This window comes from Gossypium hirsutum, chromosome A08 (assembly GCF_007990345.1).
Source record: "Gossypium hirsutum isolate 1008001.06 chromosome A08, Gossypium_hirsutum_v2.1, whole genome shotgun sequence".
Lineage (NCBI taxonomy): Eukaryota > Viridiplantae > Streptophyta > Magnoliopsida > Malvales > Malvaceae > Gossypium > Gossypium hirsutum.
In genome coordinates, this window is record NC_053431.1 from 118,951,629 (window position 1) to 118,969,046 (window position 17,418).

At 29.8% G+C, this 17,418-nt stretch overlaps 1 protein-coding gene across 1 annotated transcript; it reads right to left on the reverse strand.

Moving 5' to 3' along the window:
* Positions 1–11,556: 11,556 nt before the first annotated feature.
* LOC107936492 (germin-like protein subfamily 2 member 1) lies at positions 11,557–12,810 on the reverse strand. The gene is made up of 2 exons (XM_016869221.2): positions 12,417–12,810; positions 11,557–12,238 (listed from the first exon to the last, which is right to left on the reverse strand). The coding sequence occupies exons 1-2, from the start codon at positions 12,523–12,525 to the stop codon at positions 11,694–11,696; spliced, it is 654 nt and encodes a 217-aa protein (XP_016724710.1). The 5' UTR covers positions 12,526–12,810; the 3' UTR covers positions 11,557–11,693.
* Between the last annotated feature and the right edge of the window lie 4,608 nt (positions 12,811–17,418).

Below are 17,418 nucleotides of genomic sequence, written 5' to 3' on the forward strand. Positions count from 1 at the left end.
AGGGGTAAAATAATTCTTGACCCTTGAACTTGGCAACTAGATCTACTTTGGTAAATGTACTTTTTTTGTCCACTTTGGTCCTTAAACTTGGTAACTAGATCCATTTTGGTTATTGAACTCAAATTTTGTCAACATGTGATGACGTGACTAGTGTTATTGGAACAGAACTAGATTGAACAAATCGAGACTAAATCAATATAATGGTTCAAAAAAACGGGTGGAACTGGTTGACTAGAAAATTGTTTGAAATTGATCAAAATTGAAAATTGAGAAAAAAGTGACAATTGAACAAGTTGAATTGGTTTAATATTTTTATTTTTTAGGTTTTTATGAATTTTTAATTATTCATTTAATAATTGTTGGTCTGATGATCGAACTAGTTGGATTGAGAACTAGTTAGTCGACATGTTTAACCACAAAAGGAGTTCATGGGTCGGGTCAGGTCGGGTTCCGGTTAAGCCTAAACATGATATTAGCACACTTTATACTTACCCAAGCACAGCCGGACCTGAAATACAAGCCTAAAAAATTTTGTGCAAACTCACCTATATTTGTAAATGGTAAATCTAAGCTTATTTTAGACTCGTCCATATTATTTTAAAAAATAAAATATATTCTATTATCTTAATTTAATACTTAATAATTTTATATATTTTTATTTATTACATATTTTATGTAGTCATCTTAATATTTTTTAATGGTTACAGTGTAGGAGTATTATATATTTAATATAGATTTATTTTTTATGTGTTACAAATTACATAATATATACAAATAACATAATATAAAGCATTACAAACTTAAAAAGTAGGTCAAGCTTGAGCCTTGAATGTTCAAGCCCACTCCCAATCATATTTTAAATTGGCCTAATTTTTAGCCCAAACCCATTTTTCGAGCTTAATATTTTTACCCAAACTCTCTCAAATTTCGAGCGAGCCTTCGAGCCTGAGTCGGTCGTTTGATCTATGAATAGATCTATCAACCACCTGTCTGACTATTAAAACACTGAAAATGACATTCTGAGGTTGTACCATATCATCACTTGGAAATTAAAAAAATATCTCAGAGTGCTACATCATTTGCTTCTATATTTTTCAAGTTTAGGGACCAAAATGGACTTAAATGTCAAGTTCAAATGTCAAAGTGGACCAAAAAAATACAAATGCCAAAATGAACCTAGTTGCCAAGTTTCGGGGCAAAAAATTATATTTTCCCTTTTAAAAATAAGTAATTACTTTATTAATAAATAAGAATATATCTATTGAATTTTTATAAATTGCTAACACCGGTATTAATGTAACACTATTTTACATTTCCTAATTGTATACATGAACAATTATATTTATCAAATATAAAATGCTAATGAGGCATTGGTTGTGTTAGCGAGTTTGAGGCTCTAAAACTTTGAGTGTTTTTTTTCACTCTATATAAATCACGTGTAAGCTTCATTTATATTTATTATGACTTAAATCCCAACTTGTATAGATCTTGTCTAGAATTATTTTGATCTAAGTTATGTTCAATCTCATTATTTGCAATGATTATTTTTATTTGTAATCAATTGGATGTATTGTATCTATAATTTTCAATCGGTATTGCTGATACCGACAACTGACGTGGATGAGATAGCTATAGATATGAGTGGTCGATTTACCTTAAAGAGTGGAAAGTCGTCTATAAAGGAAGAAGGAGAACAAAGAGAGTGAAAAAGGTTGGTTAGTAAGGAGGGAGATAGATGAAATCTAATGTTGTTAATTACTCATTTTTCAAGAATGAGGAGGGTTTTATATGGGTAGCCTTATGGAGCCCGTGGTGATCCCTTAGTGGTTGGCGATCCTTTCATAAGCCTTAGATAGGGGACAATGTGATATTATAATGTGTGTAAGCAATGGGTAATAACTATCCTGTTAATATGATGACTTTTTTATTAATGTGCAACTTTTTAATCCCTAGGTCCTGAGTGAATAGTGCTTTCAATAGGAGTGTGTTGTCAGGGCCCTTATTGTTTGATGAAGGTGATTAGTGGCGAATGTGCCATGTGTAACAGGTATGGTTGTACATATACTCTTTCTCAAATAAAAAAAAACATAAAAACAAATTGATGAAATGTAATTAATTAAATCAAAGTCAAAATTTTACTTATATAATTACAATAATCAAAATTCAAATATCACATTTTACATATTTAACTTTATTGTCTAAGTAGGGTAGCATTTTTAAATTAATTGTGATTTAATTTTTGATTACAAAGAGAGAAAATTAGGAGGGGAGTTAACCGTCATAGAAGCGAGCGTAAGCATCTTTGCCGGTTCCATTAACCACCTTTTACTTATAATTCTTTTACGCGTTTTCCAATGAAGAATATGTTTCTTCTGTATTTGTTTTTAGGTTTTCATGAACTTTTCGTTCATGGAAATAATGTTTCTCCGTTAAAGTTTTCTTACGACAATTTTTTCTACTTTTATGGAATGGTTATGTATGCTTCTATAGCACGGTAGTTTGTGTGATATCCCGAATTAGGGCCTAAACGGAATAGTGGTTTCGAATCCAAAATTCTAAAGTAGAAAAATTTATTCCGATTAATTTTTATAATTTATTGAGTGATTAGATGCATGTGTTAGAATATCGATAGAAAATTTCATGAATTGCATGTCTAATTTGCCTATTAGGACTTAATTGCAAAAGTTGATAAATATGAGTTTTAGATGTTAAAGGATTTAATTGAAGAGCATAATTGAAGTAGAGGTCCTTTAATGGAATTATACCATTAGATTTTCATGGACAAAAGTGGATATACATAGGTAGAAATAACCAAAGTTTTTAATGAAGGGTATTTTAGTCATTTGATAATTAAAAGATTAAAAAAAGGAAAAATATGGAAAAATATGTCCATCTTCTTCATTAGGATGAAATTTCAAGGGTTCTCCATAGCTAGGGTTTTTTTTCAAACTTCCAAGCTCCATAGTAAGTGATTCCAAGCCCCGTTTTTAATGTTCTTTACGTTTTTGGAGTCCCGGTAACTTGATTTAGCTTATTCTAGCAATAATTTAACCTAGGGTTTATATTTGGAAAAATACCTATAGGTGAATTGTGTTTATTTTGATGTTTTATAATAGAATATGAAGCTTTAAATTGTGTTAAACATCTTTTGCTAAACGATTTTACATGAAAACGAGTAAAATGACATAATCGGTAAAAGTACCTAATATTTATAAATACATGTTAGAGTGAGAATTTGATATTTCCATAGAAGGGAAAAATGATCAGCGTGTCATAAAACATAATAATTTTGGAAAAAAAAATTAATTTTTGAGCTTTAGGGCAAAAGTGTAAATATGCAAAAGTTTAGGGGCAAAATTGTAATTTTTCTAAAGTTAGAGTTAAGGACTATTTTGATAAATGTGAGTATTAAATCAACTAAATGTGTTATTTTAGACCAAGAAAGACGTGGAATCGACCTTGATCGGGGAAAAGAAAAGATTATGGACTAAATTGCAAAATTTTTTTATTTTGTACCAAGGTAAGTTCAGGTGTAAATGTAGTAAAATAATTGTCATTTTAAGTAATTTAATGTTATTTATATGATATGATGAATAATATCATGAAATATTATGCTTTGTGGTTATTGTTGAGTAATATGCAAATTATGTGAGCTACTTGATAAATATGAAATGGTACCAAGATCGGTTCCGACATTACGTGGAAGACAGCAAAGATGTGTGATTGAGGAAAATCTTGTTCGAACCTTGGGAATAGATTAGGATACAAGTGACATGTCACTAAGATATTTGAGTTCCGAGCTCGTTGAGTTGAGTCCGAGTTCGTGAGATGTAACTAGGCATCCGAACTCGTTGAGTTTAGTCCGAGTTCACTTATGGATGCGAACGCCCGAGCTCGTTGAGTTGGGTCCGAGTTCACTTATGGGCGGGTTACATGGTAGCTTCGCTACATAATTTCCGTAAGCTATTGAGTTTGTCTAGCTGCGGGTATGACACTTATGTGCATGAAATCCGTGTATTCGAATCATATTCCGATGTGTTCAACAGGTAAATCTTAAGTGGATAAGGTGAGCACCTAAAACGAAGGTGACATGTTGGTAAGTGTGGTGAATGAGAAAATTTGTACAGGTATGTACTTAACCCTCGGGTTGAGACTTCAATATAACAATAATATGGTAGGATCATGAATGAGAAATATGATATGAATGCTTTTGTGATATTATGCAAATGTGGATTTCGTATTATTGCATGGTTTTGTTACTTGCTATTTACATGTGAATTTACTAAGCAATTATGCTCACTCCCTCCTCTCTATTCTTTGTAGTTTTGTCAAGCCGGCTAGGAGATCGGGAATGGTCGGAGGCGCGCTCACACTATCAACAAACTATTTCGGTATTGTAATACCCCTACCCGTATTCATTGCCGGAATAGGGTACGAGGCATTACCGGAGTTTACGAATTAATTTTTTTTATATTCAATATAGCCCTTTTATAAATATCTAACCTTCCCTGTAATATTAAATCGAGACCAATCCACATCAACCAAATCAATTCAACATATTTTCATGATAGATTCATGCATTTATATAAGATAACGTCATCACATATCTATAACCAGGTTCGTTAACCATACTAATGGCTAACTTTACATTCATTTCACGTTAACATTTACTTTGTTAGCTTATACATGCCATTGATTTCCAAAATAAAGTTTCTTTATATACCGAAATCCTGAGGTTGATAGTGTGATGTGTCTCCGACCAAATCCGACCTCCGAGCTCTTAACACTACAAAACAGGGAAAAAGGAAATGGGGTAAGCACTTTGTGCTTAGTAAGCTCATGTAACAAGAATTATACTTACCTAATATTTTCAATACAATACAATACAATAAACATCCATATATCCATTCAATGCATTATTACCCTAATATGCACAAACTCAACATTCAAGTTAGTACAATAATTTTCATGTACCAATAATATATACTATGATTGATGAGCTCTTCAATACCATGATTTCCATTTCCTTGTTATTTTTCCATATTTATCCCGTTGAATTTCTTGGAATTTTCGATGGATTTTCAAAGGTACACTTTTAGTGTACAATTCCGAGTCTATCAATTCATATTCAAGTGCGCACATATCCATTTCAGAGAGCACACCCCCGCGAACCTCAACCTTGCAGCGGGATTACCAGTCCAGGCTAAATCCCCTGCAATATAAACTCATAGAGTATTGTCGGGATTACCAGTCCAGGCTAAATCCCTGCAACGACAATTACTCTAATGAGCTTGGATCTGAATTACTAGTCCAGGCTAAATTCAGACCCTAATTCGGATTACCCGTCCGGGCTAAATCCATTTTACACATATTCTTCGGGAGGGCTATATCAGGATAGGATCACCCGTCCGGGCTAGATCCTTTTTACCGTCAATTCCTTTTCAGAGATCCATCGAATTTTCCTTTCATTCAAACGGGATTTCTTCCCATTTTATCAAATATATCAATGTTTCATAAATTTCCATATAATGAACATTCAAATCATATTCATATCAAAAACATGCATTTCAAGCATTTAAGAATATAATTCAAGTTACACGAACTTACCTTGATACTTGTTTGTAAACAGTAAAAATCTATTAATCCCGAACTTTTTCCTTTCCTCGATCTAGCTTCGTATTTGAATCTTCTGGATCTAAATAAATAAATTTAATTATCATTTTAATACATTTCATGTTCATATGCAACATTCTCTATAATTCAACTATTATTTATAGTTCATTCAAAGTTGTCTACTTGAGTCATAGTCACTAAATTATTTATAACTTGAGCTACGGAACTCCAAATTAAGATCCGTTAATTTTTCCTGAAACTAGACTCATATATATTTTTACCATAAAATTTCAGAATTTTTGGTTTAGCCAATCAGTACAGTTTATTCTTCAAAGTCACCCCTGTTCTTTTGTCTAACAGTTCTGACCCTTCTTCACTAAAAATAAATTATCTCTTTATACAGAATTCAAATGATGTTCTTATTTGTTTCTATTAAAAATAGACTCATTCAGAATTCTATACATATAAATTTAAGTCCCTAATTATTTTTATTCAATTTTTTATAATTTTTCAAAGTCAGAACAGGGGAACCCGAATTCATTCTGACATTGTCTCAAAAAATTCATTATATCTCAAAATTTACAAATCCATTGCTTACAATATTTCTTCTATGAGAAACTAGACTCAATAATATTTAATTCCATATTTTTTTCATCTTCTAATTCGATTCCTACAATTTTTGGTGATTTTTCAAAGTTAGTCTACTGCTGCTGTCCAAACTGTTTTAGTGCAAGCTGTTTATTACCATTTTTCCCTAAGCTTTTAATAAATGATAATTTCGTCCCTACTCAATTACCTCTCAATTGAGCTGATTTTTTCAATTAACATTTTATTCTATCACCTTAAACTAGTTTACAACCTTTAGGAATCATAATTTCAGCAATAGACTTTAATTCCAAACATTTTCACAATTAGGTCCCAAAAATCAATTTCCATTGAAATTGTCTAATAAAATCATCTCATAAACAAATTAAAGCTTTAATTTCATTCTATTTCATCATAAAATTACAGCACTCAACCATGGTGACTTTAAATTTCATCCATGAAATCAAAAACTAATGAATTTAATAGTAGGATCTAGTTGTAAAAGTCTTAGAAACACAAAAATTACAAGAAAAAGGCTAGGATTAACTCACTTGGTGCAAAAATTATGAAATACCAGCTTATAGAACCCTCCTATGGCGTTTTTAGCTGCTGGAATTGAAGAGAAATGAAGAGAAATCTAGATATTTCCTATTTAGTCCTAGTTTTATTTAGTTAATTTTGCAATATTCCAATTTTACCCTATTTATCAATTTTTCTGCTGATTTCATACCCTTGCCGTCCAGCCCAATTAACTTTTGGGTCTAATTGCCTTTTAAATCGTTTCTCATTAGACTCTTAAGCTATTTAATCACTCTAGCAACTTTTACACCTATTACAATTCAGTCCTTTTCATTTAATTGACTACCCAAACATTAAAATTTCCTAACGAAATTTTAATACCACATTAATAACATTTCATAAATATTTATAAAATTATTTTTGACTCGGTTTTACGAGATAGAGGTCCCGATACCTTATTTTACCCAATTTCTTCAATAATTTCTTTTTCTAACTAATCACTAAATTGATAAAATTTTCCTATCAATATTTTCATACGATTTTCCTATCATATAAATTTTCAAGAAAAATATTGAAATAAATTTCTCTTTAAATCGGATTTGTGGTTACGAAACCACTGTTCCGATAACATTGAATTTACGCCATTACAGGTATAATGACTTGTATATTTTGGGAATATGGCATGATAGCATTATAATCATTTTGTGTATATAATCTTATGATATGGCTCATGGATGGCATGGAAATGTTTGAGAATGATTAGCTATTGGAGTGGCTAATCAATATTATATTTGATAACACGTATGCTTTATGTGCTAACTAATCTATGGAAATCCATAAAATGGTGAAATTGGCTATAAAACAGAATCACACAGTAGCACTGATGTGAGTTTGAAAAATCACTACAAATAGTAAAGATAGAATTAGATGATGAATAAAATATTAAATTTAAGCTTAATGAATCTATTTTCATGTGGAAGAAACAAAATAGGTAAAAAAGTTTTATTTTATGAGATATTTACGTTTTGGTGAAACAGGGTCAAAGCGATTTCTGGATTCCCTGTTCTGACTTTAGAAATTCATCATAAATTGTGTAAAAATAATTAGGACTCACACTTTATATTTATGGATTCCTTATTGAGTATATTTTTAATAGAAACAAACGACATGGTCATTGGATCTCTGTACAAGAATAAATTTGATTCGTAGTGCACAGGGGTCAGAGTAGCCGAACCCTGAAACAGGGGAGACTTTAACTAATAAACTGTACTAATTGGCCCTACCAAAAATTTTAGAAAAACATCATTAAGTAGATATATGAGTCTAGTTTCAGGGAAAATTTACGGAATTTGATTTTGAGTTTCGTAACTAAAGATATGATTTTTTTAGCGACTGTGATGCAGATAGACAGTTTACTACGAGAATTGTTTGAACTTGTTTAAATGCTAAAATAAGTTTAGTAATGTCTCATACTCGACTCCGGCGATGGTCTCGGGTAAGGGGGCGTTACAGTTTGGGTTTCTGTTTAGTTTTTTCGATTTTTTGAGCATTTGGGAAAAAGAGGGTAAAGTCATAGTTTGACAATTTTTTTAGTGGTTACGGTGTCGGTTTTGGCGGCGCTATCTATAGAGGATGGGGAATTTAACATCTGGCATATCGATTCTGGTGAGGGGGAGGAAAAAATCAGACGATGGATTATAAGAGTAGCCTTGTCATTAAGCGCTGTGGTGGGTTGAATGGACTTTAAATCGCCGAGGATGTTGCCACTGGATCAAGGAATGTATATGGGCTAGATGCTATCATATTGGAGTGGAAAGAGGGCACATTGAGGGTGAAGAGATAGTGGTGGACCTTGCTAGAGTTGGGTCTCTCATCATTCATTTGTCTCGGGAGACGTATGGTATCAAGAGAGCTTTGTATGTATCAATGTGAAAATGTCGATTAGCACGAAGGGCAACTCAAACAACGATTGGATGCGCATGGATCTTCCTTTTGGCAGGATGCTAGTTAGCGAAGGGGACCCCAATCGTCCTCTTATTGTAGAAGATAAACAAAAAAAAAAAGATATACACGGAGCTGATGTGGTAGATGGGTCAGGCCTGAGGGCGATGGTGGTGGGAGATGGAATATTAGAATGGATCTCAACGGTCAGGGTGTTTACTATTGGTCTGTTTACTGCCAGATGCTTGTGCCACAATCTGCAACTAGCAAGGGATATGGACAGAGGTGATGAATTTAGAAGCTTTTCAGTTTCTTGGTATTCTGGTTTTTAGATGAGCAAAGTTCAAGTGTGGCTAGAATCTATGCTTTTCTTTTGATGTTTTCTTTTTAAGTCCTAAGTTTTGTATTTTATTTGGCTGTTTTTATTTTTAATTCTCATTTGTAAAACGTTGTCGTATTGCTTCAAAAAAGATGTCCAGCCTTTGTTAAAAAAAATATTTGATTATATGTATTCTTGTATAACTTCAATGAGAAACTGATTAAATAATATTAAATTATTTATTCATACACATAAATTAAAATTAAATGAAGTCATACGAGGTACATACTAAATAATAAAATATTTACAATAATCATTTAAAAATATAATGAACACGAATCCTACTTGGTAGTTTAGGGAAGTTCACCCATAGATGATAGAACTTATCTGGGTTTGAGCTTTTAGGGGGAATGTTCAATCAAATCGATTCGAATCGAGTGGAAAAATTTCAAGTTGATGAATCTTATTATATTATCTATTTAAAAAATTCCCGAATCAAGTTGAGTGAAATGAAATTCGAGATAAATCGAATTAAGTGAAATTATTCAATTTAAATTTTAAAAATTAAACATGTCAAATTAAAATATTGTTAAAATATAGCGAATGTCATGTTAGAGCACATAAATTTGAAATTACATATATTTAAAATCTCTTTCAAAACAAGATAAGATACTTTAGTATGATAAATATAAATTAGTACTTTACTTGTTTAGGTCCTTAAAATTATTGTTTTAGATTTTTTAAATTTTAACTTTTTATATATTCTTTAAAATTTTTTATTTTGTATTTTATAAAAAAGTTTATGAAATTTTGGATTTTTATAAATATTTTGAATTGTGAAAATTATTTTAAAATTATTTTGATTTTTGTTCTGATTTAGGACCAATTTACTTATTTTCGAAATTGACAGTGACTAAATATGTTATTTTAGTTAATCGAATTATTCAAGTTATTTGAATTCTAAAATTCAACTTGACTCGAACTCGAAAAATCATATTAATTATTTGAGTTGACTCGAGAAACCAAATAATTCTATTCGATTAATTGAATTTTTTTTTTCGATTTTTTCAAGTTGAATTGAATTTTACTCACCCTTACCTTTATTGAGCCAACTCCACTTGCACACTTTGACACTCTTTTAATTAAGCATTTTTGGGGAAATTATCTTTTACGTAGAGTGAGAATATTGAGAGAATGAATAAATGTAACAACTGAAGACAACAATGAAGTTGCAAAAGTAGATTGTGTAATGCCCATAAAATTATGATGCTTTAGCATGCTACTATTTCAAGTATTTTTTTTAAACATTAATTTTATTATAGGTCCTTATTATATTTACTCTCTTTTATACAATATTTAGTACTATCAATAATACCTCTTCAATCCTTAAATAGGAGAATAATACACTTTAACGCATTCAAATTCATGTCTTCCTACACTAACAACAATACCAATATTAATCTTTAATTTATTAGTATTTAGCATCTAAAAAAAATTAGTTGTTGAAGCCAGATAAATGTTATTAACAGATAAAATAAAGCATGTAATTTATATATAATCACAATTTTTTGACACATCGTTTATTTCTATAAGCAAAAACATATAATAATATATGGTACTTTCTTTATAAATTATACCAACTAAAATGTCACATTTTTTGCAATAATTTATAACAACATTTTCATAATTGTGAATTACATATACGAAATAATTGTAAATCACATTAAATAATTCAATTAATATTAAATTTCATTAATTAATATATTACCTTTACATATTATTTCAATTAACATTCCATGTTTCAACAACTAATTCCATTTATCTCATTTAATTTATTGAAATTATATTTAATAAAAAAATTCTTGGTTATAATGGTATATGTTACTCTTTTTTATCAACTAAAATGTATATTTTTGTAATAATGCATCATGGTTTGTTTACAATTAGATTCGTTCATGGGTCTGGCCGGTCTACTCGAAAAGTGGGAGGGTTTGGGTAAAAATATAGGTTCATAGACAAAAAAAAAGGTCCACTTAGAAAACGAGTCAGGCCTCGGGTAAGACTTTTTTTGCTCGAGCTTGGTTTGGCTCAACCCGCATATGAAAAAAAACTAAAGCTTTTTTTCTATTCTTTTTACTGTTTTTTATTATTTTGTTGCTATTTTCTTATTTTTTTCCACTATTTTGCTACCATTTCACAATTATGTTGCTACTATTTTGTTGTTATTATTTAGATATTATATAACTCTTATTTTATTGTTAATTTTGTTACTATTTTTGAGACATTTGCTTGTTAAATTACACCTATCTTAGTGTTATTTAAGTATATATATATTTTAAAAATTTATTTTCAATTTGTTAGGAAATATTTATTTTAATGTTTGTAGTATTTTTATGTATTATATTTTTAAAAAAATTATATAAATAAAAGTAATACGGGCGGGCTCGGGCTTAGGCATTTTTATCTGGGCTAGGCTTTGACAAAATTTTAGGCTCATATTTTGGGTTCGGCCTAAAATTTTGTTTGGGCCCAGTCCAGCCATAGACACCTCTATTTGCAATCAAATCAAGTCAAATAAATCCATTTATAACAGCATTTTTCTTGGTTATTAATAAAGAAAACAAAACAAAATTTTTTTAGTATCAAAAATAATCACAACTTTGTGATCCTTGTTTAATTTTCTAACATTGGCAACAAATATAAAGCTTAAGTTAATCTATTTTTTAGGTTTCAGTTTCAACTTGATTTTCTCAACTTCGCTGTTATTAATTTGGAACGCTTTGCTCAATACATCATTAAGAATGGTTGGCGAGGCTGCAAATAGGGTGGCAGCAATAGATTGTGTTCCTGGGAATTGGCTATTGAAGGCAGTAACAACAGCAGCAGGCGTCCACCCAATGTTTTTTTGGAAATGCACCAATCCTTTAGGGAACACAAATATTTCACCCTTTTTAATCACCTTTGATATCAACTTGTTGGATGTAGTTAAGAAGCCAACTTCTAGTTCACCTTCCAAAACAAACACTATCTCTGTTGCTCGTGGGTGGGTGTGGGGAGGGTTGACCCCACCAGGGGCATAATCAATGCGAGACATGGAGACGCCAAGAGTGTTGAGACCTGGAATTTTTTCCACATTAGCCGCTGTGACAAGCGACCCCACAGTGTTGTTTGGGATGCTTGGTTGGGCGAATCCAGCAAAGAAGAAGTCATCTGCTCTTATAGTTGAGGGGTTCTTGCAAGGGAACCCATTCATTGTCACTCCTATTTTCATTGACACATTAAATCATTATGTATACAAGTATTTAACAAAAACACATAGCTAATGTCGCATCTAAAAGCATACTGCCTATATGGTTTTTAGATTATAAATAAATAATAAGCTAATTATCATAGTAAGTGTCTAAAAGCAATTATATATATACAAGAGTATAGACAATACCTGAAGAAAGATTGGCAACACATATATCTTGAAGCAAGTCTGGATCAGCATGGGAGGATCCAAACACTAAAGCAAAAGTTATGAGAAAAAGATATCGAAAAGTCCCCATTTTAAATGTTATTGTTGTTACTGTTATTGTTGTTGCCGCTAATGTAATAAAACAAATGAATAAATAAGAGAATGGAAGGGACAATGAATTAGAAAGTGTTAATGTTGAATGTCGTCGTTTTTGTTGTTGTTGTTATTGTTATTGTTATTTTTGTTGTGATTGTGGTTAATGTAATAAAACAAAGGGATAAATAAGAGAATAGAAAGGACAATAAATTAGAAAGAGTTAAGGAAGGAGATAATTAGAATACTAATGGGTGAAGGAGAGAAAGAAGTGGAAATCAAATTTTTAATGAATGGTTTTTGAGTACTTTGAGTTTGAATACCTGTCTGTAGCATTATTTTTAGGCATGCCATAATTGCTTTAAACAAACAGTATGAAAACATTCCTATTTTAGTTTTTGTGTTGTCAATTCGAACCTAATCATATAAATAGATAATAGATAACTGAAAATTAAGTAATCATTGCATACATTTAGGCAAGGATGATAGGAGAGTTAGTTGAGATGACAATAATTTTTTTCCCCTTAACTAGTAGTTGAGGGTTTGATTCTTATATTGGGTATGAAATAACTGTAAAATTTATTATCAGCATCTATCCCCTTAATGGGCCTACAGAATGTGAATGATTAATTACTGGTCTTGCTCCAATAGATACCTTAAGAAATTTAAAAAAAATGATAATTATAGTTTTTTTTTCTTGATTTTTGTTCTTTGGCCTCTTTAATATCTTTTATTACCCTTCTTTCTATTTATCACACACAACATGTCACATGTTAGAAGTCTGTACATTTAATTAATAATTAATGTTTCACTTTAAATTAGGGTTATAATACTAATAGTCCTAATGATGATATCGTTATTACTATTTTTAAAAAGTAATTTCATATTTTAACTCTTTTCTCTTTACTTTGAGTTCAAAAATCTTGAAAATATTTTTATATTTACTTTTTACTTTTTTTATAATTTTTTGCAATTAAGGCTGAAATAATCAAATTTATAAATATTGAGGGTTAAATTTGTTGATTTTTTTAGATTTAAGACCAAATTAATATAATATGTAAATATTAGAGGGTCAATTTTGTTATTAGGCCATTAAAACAAAGCTCACATTAGATTTTCGTTAAGCAAGTAATGGAAGAGTGACTAAAATGTTTAATTTTGAAAAGTTGAATAACTTAAATGAAAAACATTTATAATTAAGTGACCAAAATAAAATAAACTGAATAATTGAGTGACTATTCTTTTACATTACCCTACTTTTACTTATAATAAAAAAATTTGAAAGATATATGGTTTGCTTAAGGAGAAATTTAACTTTTGAGTTGTAATTGTCTAAACTAATACTTTTAAGGCCTCGATTATAGTTTGAGGACCTATAATTGGTTAAAAATACTTCGTGTTGAGTTAATTATTTGTTTATGTCAAAGTATAGAATAAAAATTTGAAGATTAAAATATACTCTAAGTTATTACGCACTTCATACATTTAGAATTTAATTGCATTACTTTTACTTTCAAGAATGTAACCCTTCTACTTTTTGAATTTAAAAACTGGCTTTTAAATTATATAATCACGTAACATTTTAATCGAAAAGTTAATTGTATTAACTATTTAAAGTAATTAGTAATATTATAAAAATATAAAGATTATATTGTATTAAAAGCTAAAATATGAAAGTTAAATCTATAAAAATATAAACATCAAAATGTAAAAATGAAAACTTAGCAATAGTGGGTTTCCACATGTCAACAAAAGGAAGTACATTCCATTTATATAGAGTTATACAGATTCAATGTTGAATGACTCTTTCCATTTATAGTTTAAAACCATTTTAATTTGGGACAAAAATAAGTTCACCCTTTAATGTAACTTCCTTGATCTGACCCGACGTTATGACTAAATTTTAAAGGTTATATCGGTCACTAAAATGACATAGTAAAACCAATCAAATTTGAAATATTATTTTTTAGTAACTTTTAGAAAACTTAATGTAACTGTCTTGGATTTATCAAAATGTCAAATTATTAAGTCAAGTTAATTTAAGAGTCCAATTTAATAAGTGTTGTGACATTTGAGAAAAACTTAGTCGATTTCGTTAATTTCTCTTTTTAAAACTCCAATTTCATTATTACGTGATGGAAAAAGTGATGCCTCTTAATTTTAAACTTGAACATGCCAAAGTTAGACCTATTGTTCATTTGACCAATTTATACATTATTTAGTGAAATGCAAATAAAATCCCAAAATCAAACTCATGCCAAAACTCATGCCACAGTTCAAAATTAACAAAATTACAGCCCAAAAACCATAATAAAATTAAGTTAAATTTAAAAATAATTTATTAAATAAAAATCGAGACAAGACCTCCCAATGCTATGTCCGATCCTAACCTCAAGGATTATCTGTAATGATAAAAACATAGGGGTGAGCTTTAAAAAAACTCAGTATGAGTCTTAATCAGAAAAATCAAAACATTAGTGAAGCACACAAGCTATCAATCATTCGACAAAGCATAACATTACAGTACACAATATTCTCAATAATTGTGCATAGGCATGCTCATATGAAAACAGTGCAGAGTTCCTACCTATCCATTTGCTACACACCATGAGTTCCTTAGAACTCATCATTTGTACACCAAAACAATAGGAGTCATAGCTCAATGTGGATAAACCACTGGTAACAATTTTGCAGTTAGACTGCTAGTATATAATTGCAAATAAACCGCCAGTACTCCACAGAACTCCTCTGTGACCAGTCAATTCCCACCCCATGCAATGCAATATGTGTAGCTTACCATGCTTGTTAATAACAATTCCAATAAAAGTGACATGTTTTACATGCAATCAGTATGTATGGTAACAATCAGTGGCATGCTTACATGCAATCAATATACAGTATCAATCAACATGCTTAACGCTACAAGACATGTAATAACATGCACTCCGTCAATCCATCAATATCAATAGATATACAAATGGTTAATCCTTAAGGCACTTACACACTTGGTTATTTACGCTTTAAGGCCCTAGAACATTCACCCAATGCAAATTAGGCCACTTAGTGCATTCGGCCAATACAATAAAGTACATACATGCTTTCAGCATTCACCAAACATACAAAATTAAGACTAACACATGAAAAACGCAAATCCAAAGCACTAGACTTAAATCCATAACTCCTATATTCAGATCTGACTAAATCTTGATTAGATTTGTAACTTCTACTGCTTCAAAACGAAGATGCAAACAATATTTGATGTCACTTATGATCCGAGATGTTCATATCTAGACCTTCTATAAAAAACACACACAAAAATCAGACATAAGGTTCGGCCAAGAACATTTGTAACATTCGACCATAACAGAGGAAATAGAAAAGAAATACGAGATCAGATATTATTTGAATTCAACTTACACTTCACAAATTCAGATATGTGATAATGAGTCAACACAAAAAAATGAATGATCACTTGCAGAAAACCAAGGGATATTCGACCGATAGAGAAGAGAGAGACAAAAATAAAATAAAAGAGAATAGAAGGAAGAGGGAGGAGAAAGAAGGGTGGCACAACAATGGTCAAAACTAGGGTTTTAGGGGGCGGCATAATAAAGAGGGTAGAGAAAAAAATTAAGAAAATGAGAGAAGAAGAAAAGGCAGGATGACAAAGAGACGAGCAAGTAAGGCTAAAAAGAAAAGAAATGTACAATAAATACTCAGGTTAAAAGCAAAACTAGAAATGATAAAAATAATCCGAGGGAAGAAAATTGAACTCAAATTTCAAGAATAAATTCACTAATCCTTAACCATTAAACTAAAACTCATTTATTAATTAATGTGCAAAGATAACAATAAAATCAGGGCATGACACTTAATATTTTATATTTCTTTTATCAATTTTGCTCTTATTCTTTTTTTATTAAATTTATCATTTATTCTTTTAAAAAAATTTTCATTATCAACCTTTCAAAAGAGTCAAATTACTATTTCTTTTAACAAAAGTACTTACTAAAATGTTAAACATGTTTCTACATCAAATCCAGGTGTACTTTCATGCTAATTTTAATGAATTTTTTTATATATATGTAATTTTTGAATTTTATTTTTTTGAATATTTTATAAATTTTAATTAGTGCAATATCAACATGAAGTACACGTGGATTGTTACACGAGTTATCATGCAAATATTACTAAAAAATAATGTTTTAGTTGACATTTTTATTAAGAAAAAGTGATTTGAACTTTTAAAAGGTTAATGGTCAAATTTAAGTTGAAAAAGAATAATGACAAAATTGATAAAAAGATGTAAATGTCGAGAGTTAAATTTAGGAATATGCTTTTTAATTTTGTTTTTATTTTTTTGAAGAGTACTAACAAGTAAAATAAATATATATCAAATTAACTACAAGCATCAAACTATTATAAACGAACTATTTGAATAACCATGAAGTAGGATCAAACTAGTACAACAAAAACAAACAAAAAATTACCACAATCCAGATTAAAGCTAATAAATTAGACTAAAACCTACACATGATATCTGCATATTATAAATGGTTAATTTTTTTTAAATCATTAGTTAATTATTAAAATATTTTTATAACTTAATTATTAGCTTTGATGTACAATAAATACTAAATAGTAAACTTTTGTTAAAAAATTGATTGTGTCATTATTTAAATAAAAGTATTAGATTTGTTTAAAAATTTAATTATTTTTTAATGTGGTATTATGAAATAAATAAATATAAATTAAAATTTTAAATTATGAATAGTATAGGGACTTGTGTATATTTTAACAATATATATATATAAAATTTCTGGTTGGGCCGTTAACTGGGACCACAGTACCCTATATAAACCCACCCATCGCCAAATAGCAAACAGTCTCA

Excerpts from the sequence above, each read along its gene's own strand:
- LOC107936492 (XM_016869221.2), bottom strand. The coding sequence starts at position 12,525 with ATGGGGACTTTTCGATATCTTTTTCTCATAACTTTTGCTTTAGTGTTT. Across the intron at positions 12,239-12,416 it reads TGTTGCCAATCTTTCTTCAG|GAGTGACAATGAATGGGTTC; the intron begins GTATTGTCTATA and ends CAATGAAAATAG.